The sequence below is a fragment of the Uloborus diversus genome, chromosome 5 (genome assembly GCF_026930045.1).
Source record: "Uloborus diversus isolate 005 chromosome 5, Udiv.v.3.1, whole genome shotgun sequence".
Lineage (NCBI taxonomy): Eukaryota > Metazoa > Arthropoda > Arachnida > Araneae > Uloboridae > Uloborus > Uloborus diversus.
The window spans coordinates 103809498-103832195 of NC_072735.1; the positions used below are offsets into that span (position 1 = coordinate 103809498).

At 32.7% G+C, this 22698-nt stretch overlaps 1 protein-coding gene across 1 annotated transcript in view; it reads right to left on the reverse strand.

The window, feature by feature from the left end:
• Positions 1–4605: 4605 nt before the first annotated feature.
• LOC129222639 (neuropeptide Y receptor type 5-like) overlaps positions 4606–22698 on the reverse strand; it is a 112861-nt gene continuing 94768 nt past the window's right edge. Inside the window, exons 5-6 of the mRNA XM_054857168.1 lie at positions 13040–13261; positions 4606–4803 (exon numbers count right to left, since the gene is read on the reverse strand). Of these exons, the coding sequence (XP_054713143.1) occupies positions 4612–4803; positions 13040–13261 (414 nt within the window). The 3' untranslated portion in view covers positions 4606–4611. The remainder of the gene's footprint in view (positions 4804–13039; positions 13262–22698) is intronic.

Sequence of the window (22698 nt, forward strand, 5' to 3'; positions counted from 1 at the left end):
ACCACCCGTGCATTACCGTGTTGCGATACCGAGCGCCAATAACAGTAACTGCTTGACCAGCCTCAACTTTCATTATTTTTGAAACAATTGTTCAGTAATGAAAGCGCGTTATTGTATCGTATAACGCTAAATTTTTGATTACTCTAAACTCTCAATTGTCAAATTGTTCTTTTTTCAGCGTTGCCAACCATTTATTGCAAAAATGGCGGCAAATTCAAATCTTGCGTTAATTTTGGGACACCCTTTATGTATACCATTTCTCATGGAAGGTTTCTTTGTGGATGTCCATAACTTCCTAAATACTTCATGAAATTTTCTCTGCTACTCATCATTTGAAAGACATTTTCCACCAGTCAGGCAAAACAAACTTTTTTTTTTGGTGGTTTTTCAATTAGTTGACTTTAAAAAAACTGGATTTTTTTTTCTGAATTCGTTTGCTTAAATTGTAAACTTCGGCTTCCATTGTGAAAAAGCATGCATGTGATGCCATCTAGCGGTAAAAATAAAAACGGTGAAAGTATACTCGCCATTGAAAATTTTATCTTTTTACTTTCTTTTTCTCTTTAAAGAAGTGCTAAAAATGAACAATACTTTTTCCTTGCGTTGTTTTTTTTTTTTTTTTTTCTGTGTGCGTTTTTTCGTGCTTGTGTCTGGTTCATAAAATAAAACTAGCTCTGACGAAACAAACATTCATTCTATTCTCTATACCTAATTTACATCGATGTTACATCTACTCTAAGTTTCATCTTTACTAATAATAAAGCTGAGAGTCTCTCTGTCCGGAGGATGTGTGTAGGATGTCTGTGACGCGCATAGAGCCTAGACCGTTTGGCCTATTTTCATGAAATTTGGCACAAAGTTAGTATTTAGCATGTTGGTGTGCACCTCGAAGCGATTTTTCGAAAATTCGATGTGGTTCTTTTTCTATTCCAATTTTAAGAAAAAAAAATATCATATGATGGACGAGTAAATTACGAAATTATCAAAACGTGGAACCGTAACATGGGCACAAGCCAATTGGCGAGATGCGAAATTATCATAACGTGGAACCGTAAGATGGGTACAAGCCAACTGGCGAGAAAATTCACCATACATTATTTGTACAGGCGAACCAAAAGACCTTTTGATTTTTCTATTACGGGCAAAGCCGTGCGGGTATCACTAGTACTTTAATAAAACATTAGGAGTTGTATGCTGTGCCGCCAAGAAGATTCAAGATTACGGTGACGGTAATATTTTAGCCAATCCGTTATCCCAAATGTAAAAAGAGATGGTACTTGGTACAAAACTAATGTTCTTTACATCATACAATTTTTCGAAACAGAATCAGGAAAATACTCGCGCACTTCTGTTCTATTTTCAAAAGTTGTACTCAAGGAAATTATCATAACGTGGTACACTTGGAGCGTTTTAAAAGTGTATCGCCAAACTAAGCAAAACAAGCTAATATTTTGTGTATCAAATGTTGCCAAAAACAATGTTTCTGAAATTAAAATAGTAGTACATTTTAAACGATGCAGCTAATATATTTATTTCCATAAAAATTATTTTCAATCGCTTTCAAAAAGAAAAAAAGAAAATAAATTTAAAAAAAAAACATGGAAGAAAATTAATTTGAATTCTGAGATTTTGAATTCAAATTATGCTTTTCGCAATCACGAGTTGCGACAGGACTTTACTCATTGGCATTATTGTTTCTAGAAACGACTCCTCTCCCCGCAAGCCTGCCCTTCCCGGACGGTTCCATGCGTATAGTTGTGAGTGTGTGTAGGCACGCGTGTGTGCATGTGTAGGCTTGTGTGTGTGCGTAGACCTGTGTGTATGCACTTAGGCGTGCGTGTATTTTTTTAACGATGCGTGTGTGTATGTAGGACATGAACGCCTCCGACCAGGAGAAGTGGATTATGGGGGACACGGACAGTGCTTCAAGACCAGAGGAGCCGGTGGCGGTGGTGCTGCAGAGGCCCCTGGTCCAAGCTGAAAAAGGAACCACAACGCCAAGGACCGTTAACTGAGAACAATAAGCAATCGTGATTGCTCAAAAATGCTCGTCAAAATAGATTCGCTACTCCAGTAAACTATAGGGGCGCTGCAGCTCCTGTTCAATGGCGGATGAAAAAGGTAAAACAAACAAATGTCGTAACTTATAACTTGCTTTGACGCATAGTGAATGACAGTAATTTTTCATCGTGTTTGTGGGAAGCTTTCTTTTCTATTCTTCTGAAATTACATTAAACCATAAACTGTCTGAAACCTGTAATTTATCCCAAAGAAAACACGTGGAATGGAATGTTTTACCTTTTTCGGTAGTATTGCTAATCACCGCAAGGTAGTGTATTCAAGCTCTGGAGTTGCAAATTATTTCTAATCAAAAAATAAATAAATAAATAAATAAATAAATCTTCTGTTAACTCTTTCTTTCGGATATAAATAAAGCGTATCGGATTTATTTGTCAAAATTTGTTGACAAAATTGAAGAAAAAGTAATAACGTCCACTTTAAAAAATAAATACATAAATATTAATAAAATGTCCAATTGAAAAAAAAAAAAGTCTGCTTATCTCTTTCCATTAAAAGATAAAGAACTCTGAATTTCGCAAGAAGCTTAGACGGTAATGTTAAGGCTTTCTAAACTGTTCAAATTGAACAAAAAAAATATTCCAACCAAAAAGATATTTTCTATGCACGTTCTTTAGCAAGAGTTTTCCCAACAAAGATCGTTTGAAAAATTTCGCTTTAAGTTCAGAAATTATATTTGCCTTAAATCTGTACTTCAGAGCCAGACTGACGTAAGTCCAAAAAAGGCGAATTTCTGTTTATTAGTGCATTGTATGCAGAAGTCTATTCTGCATTGAGCCATGTGTACGGTTTTTTTTTTTTTTTTGTTGTTGTTTTTTACCAGGGTTAAAAGAGTCCCATCAGTCCTGCGCCTGAAAAAAGCTTCACCTTTCTCCTGTCAAATTTTCATAATGTGGTTATGTTTAGTTTTTTTGAACTGTTCAAATTTGAAAAAAAAAACTGTTCAAATAAAAAAAATTTAAATATGGAAATGAGGTGCCTTCGCCAAGATCTTTCGAGCAAAAACTAGTTTATTTATATCGGACTATTCACTTTAAAGTAATTAGGAAGACCGAAAGACATTTTTCCTATCTCGAAACCCTTCTTTCTAATTTTTAATTTTTCAACATTTATTTTATTTATTTTCGACATTTTTAGAGTTATTTTTAAGATGCATCAAGCGTTCTTTCATGCTTTTTTATTCCTTCTTTTACTTTTCCGGGAAATCTTTACTAATAATAAAGCTGATAGTCTGTTGATATCTGGATCTCTGTCTGGATGTCTGTGACGCGCACAACGCTAGACCGTTCTGCCGATTTTCATGAAATTTATCACAAAGTTAGTTTGTAGCATGGGGGTGTGCACCTTGAAGCGGTTTTTCGAAAATTCGATTTTGTTCTTTTTCTATTCCAATTTCAAGAAAATTTTACCGAGCAAATTATCACAACGTGGATGAGTAAATTACGAAATTATCATAACGTGGAACCGTAACACTGGCGAGCAAATGAACATAGCAAATTGGCGAGAAATACGTCATACATTATATGTAAATATACAGGCGCAACAAATGACCTTTTAATTTTCAACTACGGGCAAAGCCGTGCGGGTACCACTAGTTTGGCTATAAAGAGATATGTGAAGCTCCTTCTGATCGGCATGTTTAGAATATATCTAAAAGTTACATCACCTGTGTGTGTGGCTATGTAAGCTCTTTCATTTCGTTTTCAATAATTATAGTTGTATTTGTGTGGAATAACAGAGCTCGAAAAAAAAACCAATGTTTATATCGTTTTATTAGCTTATATGCAGAAACGTTGACTACTGTAAGTCTCTCTGAAATGTTAACTTTGTATGACGTACACAATTGTAAATATTTTTAGAGTTTTAAGGCCGCATTTCGCATGTTATCACGGCTTAATTCAGAGCTCACCAGTGGATATGCCTGCACAGCTAGTTCAACCACCGTTCCATCCCTTATTTTAAACATTAAGATTAATTGTCGTCAATAATTTCTAAATCATGGCTTTAAATTTCAAATTAGAGTTATATGATTCTAGATGATATTCTTGATCTTATAAATCCTTCTTGCGTGTCGCAGCTAAATGCAGCTGCTGATGTATCAGTCACGCAGTTTCCCACAGCCCTTTACTGCTAGTAAATGACAGGTATATCTTAAAATATAAATTCCCTAACAAACATCCAGGATCAGTTTCTATTAGAAGCAGTAGCTGCAGCTGGAGGGGTAGTAAATGTAACTTAATTATAATCAATTAATACCATATAGCTTTAGTAAAATGTATTGCAAGAGTTTTGAATTATAGCTATCCTCAAAAATGATGAATGAAATTTTGCAATGCTGCATTTTCTTTATAGATCCAATTAACAAGCGAAAACTAATATTTAAATAGATTATTTTGTAGTTGAATTCCAAAAAGGTTTTAGATCGTTGTTCAACCCTGTAAAATAATCAATGAAACATGGATAATGTTCAAAAACAATTTATTTTACATGCATTTAACATTGGTTACATACATTTGAAACGGCGAAGTAAAATCATTTATTGTACATATCAACATGTAAACTCCTCAGGGGTATAGAGTTTGATGCATTTTTTACAGAACAAGATGACATGACAAGTGTGGTTGTGCGAAATGAGCTGTGGTCGCTGTGATTCTTCAGTCGACCAGCAGTTCTATGGGATTTGTGTGTGCAGCAACAGCAAAGGACTAACTGCTTCAAATCCGTCTGAAAAAGAAATAGTTTAAGTTGTACCACCAAAAAAATTATTTTAAATTACAGCTTCTGAAATTGTCACTCCTTACCATTGTCTATACAGGAACCCGATAGAATTTCTTACAGAAAGTAGTACTTTAGAAAAATCGCGTGATTTAAAGTAACACTTATTTGATGTAGCTAAATGAATAGAAGTAAAGTCTTAAATAAAGTTGTTAAAAGGTGATTATTGACATTTTGTTTTGTTTTACTGAATTCTATAGTTAAATTTATTATTTAATTAGCTCTTAGGGGAAAGTTTTGAAGGTTTTTTTTACGTATGGCTAAGGTGATCATTCGTCCCGTTTATAACTGCACAACTCTATTTTCAAAGAGACAATCCCGTTGTTTGTGCACATATAGCTCAAATTTCCCATTTCTATTCGCAAGAGAATGGGAAACAGGGAATGTTTTAAACCGAAAGTTATTGGGTGAAAAGTTTTAATCATGTTCATAAACAAAAAAGCAATATTGCCAATAACAGAGCTCCCAAAATAAAATTACGCACACAAAAACTTCACGACCGTCATTAGTACCGGAATTTCAAAATATCCTATAGCCCATGTCCAAATAGTCCAAGAGCCCATGAGGGCCAGACCTACGTCAAAGTAATGGTCCGAAATATTTCTGCGTAAGCACATTACAGCAGATAAGAACGGTTCGCTGTTATTTGAACCAAATCGCAACGGGTTTGGCAGGAAATAAGTAGCAAAAATGCGTAAATTTGCTGCAAAAACTAAACATCATAGATTCACTCCATATCACGTGACCCAGTGGCCTTATCTAAGCATCTACGATTTGGGGGACGTTTTAGAGAGCGACAGGCATGCCTTTGAAGCTTACCTATGCCAGTTTTCAGCTTTCTAGACACAAATCATGAGGATCTAGGATACCTGAAAAATATTTTTAAAAGTGGGCACCAAAATAGCCTCCAATGGGGATCAGCCTCAGCAAGACAATTTGTTTCACTAAGCTGATCCGCCTGGAGTACTTTTTTAAAAATTAATATTATTAATTCCAGATCTTCAAGATTTCAGACGTGCCAGCTGAAAAGTTTTATAGGCTAGTTTCAACGGCATGCCAGCACCTCTATAAAATTTCGTTCAAATCGGAGATGGTCGGGTGAAGACGACTTGACATGGAATGACTCAATGGTGTTTAGTTTTTGACACACCTATTGCTACCTCTTTCCTGCCAAAGCCAGCGCCACTCAGCCTAAATAATAGCGAACCTTTCTTACCTGCTGTGATGAGCTTACGCAGGAAAGCTTCGTGCCTTTATGCTATGACGATACGTCTGGCGCTTATGGGCTCTTGCTGTACAAGAGCAAAAATTAAAACATTGCTAAAATTGATTACAAACGATTTATTTATTAACAAACAGAAGGTGGCAACATATAAAAAATTCAAATCATTGAGATTTTTTGAGGCAATTTGCGCCAAAATAAAATCAGCACCTGTTTCTGTGTAGGTTCACATTTATTCCAAATTTCATCTAAAACGTATTATTACTTCTTTGGATAGAGTGCTCACATTGAACAGAAATGAACGATCGATTGCACCACCCTCTTTTGAACTATTCACGTCAGAATAAAATCAGCTCTTGCGTCTTCTAAGGTTCTAAAGGATACCTGTAGATAAAGTTTTGTTTGATTCCGTTTATTTTTTCTTGAGATGTAGCAGTCACAAGAAATGACAAAAAACATTCGATTGCTCACCCCCGTTTGAAGTATTAACCCCACCAACAAACACCCTACATATTTTTTCTTCTTCAAATTTCATTTCACCTTTGTAAAACTTAAAATGATTATTTAATATGACTTAACAACACATGTTGACTGTACATTCATTCATTAGCCATTTTTCTTTCAAAAAAGTACCATTTAATCAATACTTACAATGTAGGGTAACGACCCCAGTAATTGGAACTTTAAGAGTTTGTCCTTAAACTTACCTCTGTTTTCATTACTTAGAAAAAAATATTCACTTACAAATATTTTTGTATTAAAGAATGCACATATGTGCATCTATTTAGTTTACTAAAATTAAAAATATTTGAATTGCTATTTTTATAAAAATATATGTATAAAAATTTACCAAAATCACCAGTAATTGGCACTTGATACCCAAGTGTATGACACCTTGTGATCCAGTAATTTGCACCATGTTAATAGAACTAGAAAATCACTTTATTTTTCACTTTTGGATTACATACAGGTTTCATTATCATAAGAAACATAATTAATGTTAATTTAAAGTAGGTAATTTTACATAAATTAATGCTAAATCACACATCTTGATGTGTTGAAAAAGTATCAAAGAGAATTAAAAATAAATTTGGAGTGTTCGTATGGAAAAATAATATCGAGAATATTTCTGTTTCATTAGTCGGTATGCAGTTTCGATATTACGAATTATAGCTATTTCCACAATAAAAAGGAACATTGATCCGATGATTCTAAAGGACCATAAAAAATGAACCGATTCTTCGCAGTCGCAATATCGAACTGATGGATAAGCATTTTTTTTTTTTTTAATTTCTCTTAAAAATTTAACATTGTATTCTGTAGGATTCAAATCAATAGTAGAACCCATATAATATAGTTGCTGAAAAAGTATCAGTGACATATTGTACAACACATTGGTGTTTACAGGCACATGTGCCAATTACTGGAGACTAGCAAAACTGAAACACCACTAAATGGCATCCATCATTACTTCAAAAATGCAAACAGGGACAAAAATATACTTCTACCCACTCAAAATAACACCTTTCAACTAAACAAAACTTTTGACAACCAAAATTTAAAATATATTTTAAGTCGGATTTTAATGGATTGATGCGCATGATTCCCTTAAGCCAGAAAAGAAGCTTTTGCAATAAAAATTTCTGATTTGACACAAGCCACAATTGTTTCTCTTTCCTACACTGTAAAAAAATTCCGAAACATTACTGAGTATTTCCGTGTAACGTTTCGGGATTTCAATGGTTTTTATCCACTTCCTGGAAAAATCAAGCATCATAGTCAAAAAGTTTCCTGAATTGCTACAAGTCGCGCGAATGAGACCTCTCACTGTTATAAAAAATAATTTTAGCTCCCAGTTTAAAGATTAACTAATCGTATATATAAAGTGTATCAGCATCTGTTCGATTGCGGCCTGTCCAGACTGATAAATCGTCCGAAAGGGCGCAAATCAGTTAATGGACTACGTAGCTTAGCTAGAACTGCAGGCGAGTAAGATGCTTGTTACTTACCTGCAATTCTGTTTCAGCTTTGGCCATGTTTGCAATACTGCTCTTGGAGCTTCCCCGGAAACGCACGAAGATGCCAAATTTTCATAGTATACCCACCTAAGTTTATTCTAAAATTCCGTAGATGCGACTGGCTTTAAATGGGAAGATTTCCGAATATTTTAGGAAGCTTCCGGGATAATTTCAAGAAGGTAACTGACTTTTAGCCGAAAACGTTCCTGGTTTTTGTGAGATAGGTTACTGAAAGAAATTGGGCACATCAGCTGCCCAGTATTTCCCAGAAACGTTTCTGAATCGTTTTTACAGTGTATGCAATGCTACCATTTAGTAACTAGGGCTCGACCGATGGCATTTTTTGGCCGATGGGCCGATGCCGATTGTTCAAAGATGGCCGATGGCCGATAGTTTTCCTCCAAATGGCCGATTGCCGATGGCCGATGGCCGATGCCGTTGGCCGATGGCAAAAAAAAAAAAAAAAAAATAAATAAAAAGATTAATATGAATTCTGATACTTTTAATTCAAATTATGTTTTTCGCAATCACGAGTTGCGACAGGACACTACTTATTGGAGTTATTGTTTCCAGAAACTGCTCCTGACCCCCTAAACCTGCCCTTCTCCTGGGCGGTTACGTGTGTATAGTTATGTGTGTGTGTGTGTGTGTAGGCGCGCATGCATATGTAGGCTTGTGTGTGCGTAGACCTGTGCACACACGTAGGCGTGTATGTATCTCTGTGTGTAGGTGCTTGTGCATGTGTAGGCTCGTGTGTGCATAGACTTGTGTATGCACATAGGCGTGTGTGTGTGTGTGAGCTGTGTAGGACATGGACGCCACTGACCAGGAGAAGCGGATTTCGGGGGACATTGCTCAGGACCGGAGGATCCGCGCCTGCAGAGGACGGTGGTCGGGAGTGCGGCAGAGGGAAGCGGGGGGGGGGAGGGAAATAAAATCAGCCTAACGTCAAGGACAGTCAAATGAGAACAATAAGCAATCGTGATTGCTCAAAAAAATCTAACAGAAATAAATTGTTAAGATTGTCAGGGATTTGAAGGATCATTGAAACAAGTATAAGAAATACGCAAAATGACATTTCTTAGCCAAAATAAATAATCGCTAAATATTTAAGAAATGCTTGAAACGACGAGGGTGAGTTTGGGGGGACACCCTCCGATTTTGGAGTAACTTACAACATTAAACTTCGGCCCCAACTGCAGTCTCATTTTTTTAGTACAGAACCGCTACCACCAACGCCTCGGAAGAGTTTCTGAATCTACTTCAGCACTTCTGAAGAAAAAATTCAAAAGTGCCTTTGATTTCTGAATTATGTCACCATTCAAAACGTCTTTAATCAATTTCTTACATTAACCCCTTCAGACTTTTAAACAGCTGCTAATCATTTAATAATTGATTTAATTAGTTGATTTTTTTTGTAGTTGACTCTTTACATTCTACTTATTATAATTTGAAGTATTTTTTCGTTTTGGGGTTGACAACACTGACATATAAGGATTGAGAGATAGAGAGTGGCTCATTTTTCCAACAATGGATTTTTATTTCAAAAGCGAGGTTTTTTCCTGATTTTTTTAAAAATATACAATCTTTAATTAATAGTTTTAAACACTAATATTATGTTTTATAATTGTTTGTAGAACATTTTATAATGAAGTTTGTTCGGTATTTTATCGTTTTTGTATATGAAAAATTGATTTCAAAAGAATAAGTCAGGAATATTGGACGTGCCATAACTCTCTTAATTTTTCTCCTACAAACTCAAAATTTCGTCAATAAGATACCCTTTACCATAGTACACTGTGTACCAAATATCAAAATTTTTGGTCCAATATTTCATAATTCCGACTGAAGGGGTTAATGCTCAAAATTCTTCCTAAACAATATATAAAGCTTGAAAAAAAAAATCTCTAATTTTAAGAATGGTGTTAGCTTTAAACAACTAAGAAGTACAGCCTAGAGTTTAATTTCAGAAATTGAGGGAGTGGGAGGAAGGGCACGCAAGTGTTCTTGGAAATACAAAAAATAGTCATAAAAATACAGTTCAAAACAATCATAAACATTGAGCAGAAAAACCCTTTTAAAACTTGCACCCGAGTTTGTTTTGACGTGCAGTGGCGGATTTAAAAAATAGCAAATGTTGCAATTGCGCGAGAGGCCCATAACCATAGGGGCACCGTAGGAGTTACAAAAATGCTTATGATAAATGTTTTACAACTTCTGTGATAGAGAAATAGGGCCCCAAAATGTACTTCGACGGGCCCCAAACTTGTAGCTCCGCCGAAGCGATACAGAAAAGACTGTATTTCTGTGATTCATATTACAAATATCGAAAAATTAAAAATTACCGTCGGTTTAACGGGAGTCTAACAAAATGAAACTAAACCGGTTTCGCCATCTCATTTTTTCCATGACCTCCAATTCGGCAATACATCACCAAATGATCGTCAATCTGAGACGCTATATTAATTTTCCATTGAAATAAGTAATAAATAGCCACAAAAAAAATGAGTAAATAGGCTTTTTAGAACACCCGATCAAAAACAAAAAGGGAAGTGCACAACTGGGGGGGGGGGGGGGGGTACGTACCACATCCCATATGCGAAAATTTAGCCTTCTGCAGCTTACCATTTTTGAGTTATGACTTATGAGAGATACATACGTACATCCAGCCGCAAGAAACAACGCAATAATTAACTTGTTTGGTACCTGAATGCAGTATTAAAAACTCTTTCAGGGGTGATTAAAATAGAAATTCATACTGAAATTTAAGTAAACAATTTTATATGAAAACAATAACTCCCTTTACTTTGTATTAAAAAGTAAAACAACAAAGGTCCTTTTTTTTTTCAAAAACATCGGCCAATTCCATCGGCTTTTCAATGTTTTTTAAGGCCGATGGGCCGATGTTTCCTGCAAGTTAGCATCGGCCGCCGATGCCGATGCCGATGGCTAAAATGTTGAACCATCGGCGCCGATGCATCGGCCAGGCCGATGCATCGGTCGAGTCCTATTAGTAACATGAATTGAAGTTATAATCTTTAAAGTAAATGTACATTCAGTAGCTATATAGACTTCTACTTTTAAAAGATTGGATACGAATCTTATTTTAGGACATTTTTGTTGGAAGTGCCAATTACTGGTGACCTGCCAATTACTGGGGGTGTCACCCTACTCACTTTTTCGTAATTTCTAAATCCTATTGTGCCAAGATCTTTGTTAGACACAAGAGAATGATGTAACCTTTCAAATTCAAATTAATTAACTAAAAACTTGTTTTGTATAGCTATTTTGTACCAATCCCTCCCCCCCCAAAAAAAAAACTTTGTTTTTGCCACCTAACTTTAGTTGATCATCATTTCAAAACCACATATTGCATATGTACTTTAGCTTTTGGAAGTTTTTATCGCAGTAATGTATTCAATTATACCTTTTGCAAAGTTTTAAAGGCATTGATTTATTTTATTTTGTTATTATTTTTTTTGCTAGAGCTTTATAAAAACTTTTAAAACGTGGTAGTGAGAAAAACAAGGGAAAAAAATTAATTTCAATAAAAAGCAGTGCATTTGAGTTGAGCGAATTTCTTCTAGTTTTCTCAATAAGTCGTCGACTAAAAACAAATGCGGATTTAGAAAGAACTGTATTGGGGTTATCTAAAACTCTAAAAGTCTCAATATTGACTTTTTTCAAAAAATAGTGTGTTCAACAACCTAGTGTGTTCAACAACCTACACATGAGTTCGCTGTTATATCTTTTACAATGATTCATGGGGACGAAGCAGGAAACTTGTTTTTGGTGCTCTTTTCTAGAGAAACAAACTGTAATCAGTTGCTGCGACTGTATTATTTTCTTAAAGTGAAACACTATATGAGGCAGTGGAGGCAAATGGATGTAAGTATCAAAAATTATAATCTATTCTATAAATTTCTATCAGATTTCTAAATAGCCAGCACAAAAATGGTAGAAGACCATTTCCTCTCTCCCAGGAAATGATATGGAACTAGTATCCCTGGTAGGTGCTTTTATACCACAGGATTTAGAAAAAAAATCAATAAAAGCCTACCTAGGATCTGAACTCCAAACATGTTTTTCTCTAAACTTTAAAAAGTCGACTTAAATCCCTTTGCTTCTCACTGCAACATATATTTGTCTAAAAAATAAACAGAAAACATATTCGATATGCTTCCAAGAAGAATTATAAGGGGTTGGATTCATAAGCAAAGAGATAGGGAAAGACATTAATAGGGAAAAATACAATTGCTCAAACTTCGACACGAGCCTCAACGCTAATGATTTTTAATAAGTAATAAAAATATGTTCTAGTCTGTTTAGAGTACTGGACTATATATTTTTTTGAAATATTTATATTTATAGAAATTAGTTCTACTGCTTTGAAGGCATTATATCACTCTTGTAAATACATGTACATACAGGGTGTCCAGCAAAGGACTCCCTGGTATCAAAATTAAATATCTCGGAAACAAAGGACGATATTGGAATAAAATAAACGGTATGTTTACTGTTAAACCCATAAAAATCATATACAGGAACTTGGAAATTAGTTTTAAAAACTGGCAACAGGTGGCGCTTCACAATGCAATTGCAATAGGAGTCTCTATAAATAGTGCTGCGAAGAGGTTTGTAGTTTCAGCAGTAGTTTAGTCTCTCAGATATGCTTACATATACGCTGGAAATTATCGTCCAACCGCTTCGTAGCACTATTTATGGAGACTTCTATTGCAATTACAGTGTGCAGCGCCACCTGTTGGAACTTTTAAAAACGAATTTACAAGTTCCTGTATATGATTTTTATGGGTTTCACAATAAACATACCGTTTATTTCATTCCAATATCTTCCTTTGTTTTCGAGATATTTAATTTTGAAACCAGGGACTCCTTTGCTGGACACCCTGTAAGTAATAAATAAATTGATTAAACTAATAATTACCCTAAAGTTATCACTCATGAAACAATATATGATGGGATTAACAAAACTGTTCGCCATTGAAATCCAGTGGCAGGAAAAGAATGCTGCTGTAAAATGTTGAAACTGTGCATCTGTGACAGGCATGATGGACAGTCGATCAAAATAGATAAGCAAGTTGAACACATGAATGGGTAGCCAGCAAACTGCGAAGAGAATTACAACAGTTGCCATCATTTTCACCACCTAAGAAAAACAATTTGATCGACTAATTATTTTTTTTTCTTTTCTATGTAATCATGTTTCAAACTATCTGCAAATAATAAATTCCTTCTCCTGCATGGTGAGCCTAAGTTCTTGAGCAAAACTTTGAGGAGTGTTATAGGGGATGATAAGAATCAAGAATCAAGTAGGAACAGGGTAGCAAACGCAGTGCTGATGCACACAATGCCAGAAACTGATTGATACAAAATAGGTCACAAATTTATTATACAAGGACGATTTTCTACAACATTTTAGCTTTCAAGAAAGGTTTCGATCAGTTGTTAAAAGTTTCGGCCTGTAGTAGCCCTAACACGAGGCGCAACAAAGACGTAGCGTTCATTGAAAGTTTGTCAGAATGGCTCTTAATCGCTACAGTAAGTGCTTTGTCATTGAGACGCATGTATTACAGCTGACGGCCGCAAATTTCAACAAATACTTTAAACCTTTCTTAAAAACTAAAATATTGCGTAAACTTGTCTTTGTTTAATATATTTGGGACTTGTTTAGTGCTCATAGTTTCTGGATTTGTGTGCATGTAGTGCGTCAGTAGTAAGGGCCGTAAACCGCGGGGCAGAAGGAGGAAAACAACTCAACAGTCCTGAAGGGGCGTGGCCGTCCGCCATCTTGGATTTTTCTCGTAGTCTTCTACGAGGGTATTTTTAGGATGACGTCACTGATTTCTCGTAGTCTTCTACGAGGGTATTTTTAGGATGACGTCACTGATTTCTTGTCGTCTTTTACGAGGGTATTTTTAGGATGACGTCACTGATTTCTTGAAGTCTCTTACGAGGGTATGATGACGTCATCTATGACGTCACGCTTTTGAACGACGCCATCTTGTTTTACGTCATAGAACATGTTCATTCATGTCTGAGCTTGAATTAATTTGATTTAATTAATTTTATTGAATTTATTCTGAATTATTTACGAGGGTCGTATTCTGAAATGCTCTACGCTGGGATTTGAACCCGGGACCTCTCGCTCCGAACGAGGATGCGCTAACCACTAGACCGGACTAAGCAGTTAGTAGGAAAGGATAATAAAGCTTTAAATGGATAACTTTCAGTAGTGGCGCCATCTGTTGCAGGCTGTGAACAATAACGAAATGTTATTTTTTGAGATGAGCAGAACGCTGCATGATAGGAAGACAAATATGTGGAAATATTTTGAAGTTATGAAATGTTTTTAAAATAAAGATGGTTGAACGATGGTGGTGACATCTATCGGAATTTTTATGACTTTTTTTGTAACTTATGTTTCATTTTATTTATTCATATATATTTATTTTTGTTGAAATAAAGAAAAAGAGTTTTTTTGTTGCGATTCGACCCTGGGACCTTGAGGTTACATAAAGGATCCATACATGATTGGCGCGCGCTTTACCAATCTTGGCGACTTCGGGCTATGTATGTTATTTATGAAAGACTTGAATGTATTTTCGGTAAAACAAAGTTTAATGACGTCAGGGTGTAGAGTGTGCGGTTGAAAAAAAATATTCATGACTAGACGTGTATTTTTTAAGTAACAAAGTATTGTGTTTTGACAAATTATTTTATGCTTGAGTTTAATTTGAAAAATCGTAATAATGTAGAATGTCCGGTACTCTAATTTTGGAACACAAATGTATTTAATTCCATTATTTACATGCTTTTTCCCACTTCTATCAAAAAGGACTTTACGAATCTCGAGGTTTGATCTGCTGATCTTTGAGCATTCGCTTTTATTAGTAGCAATTATACAATTTAGACCAAGAAGTTTTTATCTCGTTTCATGTTACATTCGATCTTTGGAATCATTTTTTTTTAAAGAAAAAGTTAAACTTATATTATCTGAGGAGAAATTAAAATTTTGTATTCTTAAAAAAATTTCATTTTAACAGTAAATCAGTATAAAGAGGTAAGCAAATGTCCAGAATTTTTAGTAACAGTCGACTTTTCAGTAAAAAGAAAACATATTTTTTTAACTTGGATTAAAATGATTCGGTAATTTAGCTATGAGTATACAACTTTACGAAATTAAGGGACAGTTTCCCCCGAATGATACTATTGATGAAAATAGCTTTTAAGGTATTTACATCCTAGAATTTAGGTTTTATTTTTGGGGAATATATTAAATTGATAGTATATGGACGGTAACAAAACAAAACAAAAAATAATAATAATGTATAAAATTTTAACAGGTGATCTACTTCAATTTTTTTATATATAACTGTATAATATATTATACTACTAGCAAGAAGGCATATTGTTGTACTAAAACACAACGCATGAAAACTTCGATGTATTTCAAGACTGTGTATCTTGCAACATTTATAATCATAGTTGTTAAAACTGTTTCTGCCCGTTCACCATAATCGGGGTTTGTAATTGTGTTCTCATTCTTGAACCAATAATAAGTTTCAACCCATTAATAAAAATATATCCATCATAAAATATAAATTTCTCATAATTTGTACTTACACACACGCACACACAAAACACAATGACATATACAAACGCACTGGAGCAAGCACACACACTGGCACTCATTCGCACACACAAACCCACACACAGATACAGGTATAAATTGCTTGACTGTACACATTAAAGATAATTTATTTTCATAATAATAAGCACATTATGTCACTTATTTTTTCTGGACTTACTATTTTTAAGTGTAAGTATTTTCTATTCATTTCACTAAACTTATACGTAGTCAAAGACTCAATTTTTTCCCCACTAATATTCAAATTACACACATTTTTATTTTTAAATGCTTTCTACGATTGTGTTTTATGCATTACATTCACGATTTTAAATGAACTCTGTTGTTATCTCTCAAGCGTTTTGGCATTTTCATCGAATATTAGAAAATATTCAACACGATTTACAGAATTTTGTTCCTCGAATTTAACGTTTGTTTTTTTCTCATTCACACGTATTTAAACTTACGAATATCTCATTTAATATTTCAAAAGCAATTATTTCAACATTTGACGCTTTCCAGAACATTTCACAGTTCATTTTCTTATACATCATTATTAAACAAATATTTAAAAATAAATAAGAATGCAACAGAACATTATTGAACAAGTTATTTGTCAAACATCCCTACATAATAGCTTTTCCCTCAGAATTTTTCGTCACATATGATAGCGAAGTTATTTCGCTTATGCATCATTGTAAATGTTGATATAAAGAAATATACATATTTATACTCTTAATCTTTTAAGTTCAGAAAAAAAAACCCAACATATGTTCTTATATATTATAGATACATCAAAACTTTTAACGATACTTTTAATCATCAAAAAAACTTTTTACTTTTCAAGAACTTAGAGCTGCAACGAATGCAATCTCCGTCTCTTTGATATTTAACGTATTATTAAAACAAAATAAATAGTAATTCGATTTGGGACGTTAATTTTAATGCATAGAAAATATTCAACAAATAGATTTGTTAAAAAATACAAACATTGGTAAACATTTGTTTACCCATTTGCTTGCTTTGCACTGAGGATGGAGGCTATTGCCTCTGAAATATGTTTGCATTTTAAACTTTCCAATCTTTTATTTGTGCTTTTAAACTTTGTTTCATTACTTTTATCTCAGTAGGTTTGTACTTGTATATTGGAACAATAAATACGAGTTTTTCGCACATTACCGCATAGGTGCAACTTTTATTTGTTTTAATATCCTGGCTATTGTAATTGCTTACTATATTGATTATTCATACACTATGGAAATGTAGAGAACATTCAGGAATATTTCAAACTTACCCACTGAATTAAAACAGTCACTAATTTTGTCATTAAAATGTACGAATGCTAAAGAGGTTTAAGTATTAATTTGCAAAAATTAGGAAAAATAAATTTACAGAAAACATTAGGAAAATTAACAAAAAAGAATCTTATAATGTTAAAAAGAAACGTTTATTGATTAGTTCCCGGTTTCACGCAAGGGAAATCTGCGAAAGTTTTCTAAATTGAGAAAAATAACATTAGTCAAACGATAAAGTAATGAATTCGTAGAGATTTTATAATTTCTATCCTTCCATAATACGCTAGAAAATACAAACATGCATACACTATTACATCACCACGTACCTAAAGTTGTAGAAAATTAAATCAGAAAAAATCATAAACTTGTAAACTTCCAAGTGGAAAAAAACTTGGAAATTTCGAAACAAAATTAACTAGTAAGCTTACTAGCGTAAAATCTTAAAAATTTGGCATATCTTCACTTGCTAAAAATTCTTTTTTTAATAACATTTTTGAAACTTATGAATTTTGAACTTTTTAGTTACAAATGTACAACTTTTAGAACTTTGTAAACTTAAAGAAAATATACAAATGAATAAAAATAACTTGCAAGCTTCGAAACAGAAAAACTTACAAGCACGAAAATTTTGAAAACAGTATAGCGAATTGTTTTTGAACCATCAACATCCATAACTCGGCTAAAATTTGCAGGAGCCAAAGAGGAGAAAAATTATCAATAAAATTTAAAATAAGTTGTACAAAATAATGTGCAACAAAAGAGTGATACCACAGGACTATACGACCTTGTCCTATGGGTACTAGATTTTTTCGTGAAAGTTCTTCTTTTAATAATATTTATTATTTATTTCTTTATTTTTTTAAACATTTTTCAGGTTTTCTCTAAATTAACAATTTTTGTAAATTCTTAATTAAACTTCTATATTTCTTGAACAATTGTATCAAATAATTAAAAGGTGTGATTATTTTCATACATTGGTTCAATTGGGTAAATTCTCGAACGTACTTTGGAAATATTGTCTTAGAGTTTTTCAGTCTCGAAGTTCGTAACTTTTTTTTTTCATATTCAGTGTAATAACTCACTTAACTGAATCATTTTTTTCTCATACGTTTCACTATTTTCTCATACGTTTCACCATTTTCGTACATTTATTAAACTTGTAAAATACTTTACACACACTACAATATTAGAAAATCTTATTTTATTTCAATACGAGAAACATTTTTCCGAATTCTACTTCACAATCTACTAACACAATTTACCGAATTTCACTTAGAAAATCACATTATTAATATTTTATTACTTGTATTTTTACTTCATTTATTTTAATTGTTTTTCTCACACTATCAAAAATTTTTCAATAATGTTAGGATTTATTAAAACAGCCAAAGTTACTTTTATCATTTTCAATGTATCGTTTTATTTAACTTAACCATTTTTCTCATACGTTTTAATATTTTCATACAATTCTTAGACTTGTAAAATAAATTACGCTTTAATATATTCAAAAATACATCAGCATAGTGCTTTTTGAAGACAGGAGACTTTACCATTTTACTTTCCCATCTACCAAGTCAAAACACAATTTGCCGAATTTTCCTTAAAAAATCTTATTATTAATGTTTTCGAACTTGTATTTTTCACAGTAACAAAGTTTTTCACTATAAGTTAGAATTTATTAAAATAGTAACCATTCAAGAGTTAGGTTTAATTCATTTTAATAAACTCATACATTTTAATTAACTCATATCATTTTTTTTTCACATTCACAATTATTTTATTTAACCTAATCATTTTCTTACCCATTTTATTATTTCCACGCATTTATTAAACTTGTAAACTAATTCACATTAGTACATTCGACATAGTTAGTTTTCTTAACGCAAGGGCTTTACAATCTACAAACACAATTTTCCGAATTTTACTTAGAAAATATTATTACTAACTTGTATATTTCACAGTTGCAAAGTTTCCCCCCTCTAATTAGTATTTATTGAAATAGCAACTGTTCAAGAGTTAGGTTTAATTCGATTTAATTCTTATTAATTAATGCATATTATTTCCTTCATATTCACAATTATTTTATTTAGCTTAATCATTTTAATCATTTTCTTGCCCATTTTATTATTTTCACTCATTTATTAAACTTGTAAACTAATTCACATTAAACATATTCGCCATAGTTATTTTTCTTAGCGCAGGAGACTTTACAATCTACAAACACAATTTACAGAATTTCACTTAGGAAATCTCATTACTAATGTTTTCAAACTTGTATTTTTACTTTATTTATTTATTTATTTATTTATTTTTTTTCACATCACCAAAGTTTTTTCAATAATGTTAGATTAGGGAAATTGCAGCTTTTCAAGACTTTGATTCAATTCTTTTCAGCCAAATTTACTTTCTCCGTTTTCAATATAATTCTTTCATCATTTTCAATGTATCATTTTATTTACACAATTTGACGATTTTAACTTAAAAAATCTTATTATTAATATTTTCAAACTTGTATTTTTCACAGTAGCAAAGTTTTTTCACTCTAGTTAGGATTTTAACAACTATTCAAAAGTTACGTTTAATTCGATTTAATTAACTCATATTATTACATTTTTCATATTCACAATTATTTTATTTAACTTAATCATATACTCACCCATTTTATTATTTTCATACAATTACTGAACTCATAAAATTCATTATGCTTTAATATATTCAAAAATACTTCATCATAGTTATTTTTTAACACACATATCATTTTCCAGAACACAATTTATCGAATTTCACTTAGAAAATCGTATTATTAATACTTTCAATCTTGTATTTTTTACTTCATTCATTTATTTATTATTCTTTCACACTAGCAAAGTTTTTTCAATCAAGTTTGGCTAGGGAAATTGCAGCTTTTCAAGAGTTTTACTCAATTCGATTTAATTCATTGAATTGACACAGATATTTTTTTTCTTATTCGCAGTTATTATTTTTAACTTAATCGTTTTCTTATTCGTTTTACTACTTTCACGCATTTATTGAACTTACAATGTAATTTACACACTGTTATATTCAAAATACTTCATTATTATTATTATTACCAATATTATTTTACCATCTACAGACACTATTAACAGAGTTTTACTACAATATTCATAAAACACAATCGTAGAAAGCATTTAAAAATAAAAATGTGTGTAATTTGAATATTAGTGGGGAAAAAATTGAGTCTTTGACTACGTATAAGTTTAGTGAAATGAATAGAAAATACTTACACTTAAAAATAGTAAGTCCGGAAAAAATAAGTGACATAATGTGCTTATTATTATGAAAATAAATTATCTTTAATGTGTACAGTCAAGCAATTTATACCTGTATCTGTGTGTGGGTTTGTGTGTGCGAATGAGTGCCAGTGTGTGTGCTTGCTCCAGTGCGTTTGTATATGTCATTATGTTTTGTGTGTGCGTGTGTGTAAGTACAAATTATGAGAAATTTATATTTTATGATGGATATATTTTTTATTAATGGGTTGAAACTTATTATTGGTTCAAGAATGAGAACACAATTACAAACCCCGATTATGGTGAACGGGCAGAATCAGTTTTAACAACTATGATCATAAATGTTGCAAGATACACAGTCTTGAAATACATCGAAGTTTTCATGTGTTGTGTTTTAGTACAACAATATGCCTTCTTGCTAGTAGTATAATATATTATACAGTTATATATAAAAAAATTGAAGTAGATCACCTGTTAAAATTTTATACATTATTATTATTTTTTTTGTTTTGTTTTGTTACCGTCCATATACTATCAATTTAATATATTCCCCTAAAATAAAACCTAAATTCTAGGATGTAAATACCTTAAAAGCTATTTTCATCAATAGTATCATTCGGGGGAAACTGTCCCTTAATTTCGTAAAGTTGTATACTCATAGCTAAATTACCGAATCATTTTAATCCAAGTTAAAAAAATATGTTTTCTTTTTACTGAAAAGTCGACTGTTACTAAAAATTCTAGACATTTGCTTACCTCTTTATACTGATTTACTGTTAAAATGAAATTTTTTTAAGAATACAAAATTTTAATTTCTCCTCAGATAATATAAGTTTAACTTTTTCTTTAAAAAAAAAAGATTCCAAAGATCGAATGTAACATGAAACGAGATAAAAGCTTCTTGGTCTAAATTGTATAATTGCTACTAATAAAAGCGAATGCTCAAAGATCAGCAGATCAAACCTCGAGATTCGTAAAGTCCTTTTTGATAGAAGTGGGAAAAAGCATGCAAATAATGGAATTAAATACATTTGTGTTCCAAAATTAGAGTACCGTACATTCTACTTTATTACGATTTTTCAAATTAAACTCAAGCATAAAATAATTTGTCAAAACACAATACTTTGTTACTTAAAAAATACACGTCTAGTCATGAATATTTTTTTTTCAACCGCACACTCTACACCCTGACGTCATTAAACTTTGTTTTACAGAAAATACATTCAAGTCTTTCATAAATAACATACATAGCCCGAAGTCGCCAAGATTGGTAAAGCGCGCGCCAATCATCTATGGATCCTTTATGTAACCTCAAGGTCCCAGGGTCGAATCGCAACAAAAAAACTCTTTTTCTTTATTTCAACAAAAATAAATATATATGAATAAATAAAATGAAACATAAGTTACAAAAAAAGTCATAAAAATTCCGATAGATGTCACCACCCATCGTTCAACCATCTTTATTTTAAAAACATTTCATAACTTCAAAATATTTCCACATATTTGTCTTCCTATCATGCAGCGTTCTGCTCATCTCAAAAAATAACATTTCTTTATTGTTCACAGCCTGCAACAGATGGCGCCACTACTGAAAGTTATCCATTTAAAGCTTTATTATCCTTTCCTACTAACTGCTTAGTCCGGTCTAGTGGTTAGCGCATCCTCGTTCGGAGCGAGAGGTCCCGGGTTCAAATCCCAGCGTAGAGCATTTCAGAATGCGACCCTCGTAAATAATTCAGAATAAATTCAATAAAATAAAATTAATTAAATCAAATTAATTCAAGCTCAGACATGAATGAACATGTTCTATGACGTAAAACAAGATGGCGTCGTTCAAAAGCGTGACGTCATAGATGACGTCATCATACCCTCGTAAGAGACTTCAAGAAATCAGTGACGTCATCCTAAAAATACCCTCGTAAAAGACGACAAGAAATCAGTGACGTCATCCTAAAAATACCCTCGTAGAAGACTACGAGAAATCAGTGACGTCATCCTAAAAATACCCTCGTAGAAGACTACGAGAAAAATCCAAGATGGCGGACGGCCACGCCCCTTCAGGACTGTTGAGTTGTTTTCCTCCTTCTGCCCCGCGGTTTACGGCCCTTACTACTCCATAAATAGTATGGATCCATACATACTATTATACTATACAAAATTCTGTAAATCGTGTTGAATATTTTCTAATATTCGATGAAAATGCCAAAACGCTTGAGAGATAACAACAGAGTTCATTTAAAATCGTGAATGTAATGCATAAAACACAATCGTAGAAAGCATTTAAAAATAAAAATGTGTGTAATTTGAATATTAGTGGGGAAAAAAATTGAGTCTTTGACTACGTATAAGTTTAGTGAAATGAATAGAAAATACTTACACTTAAAAATAG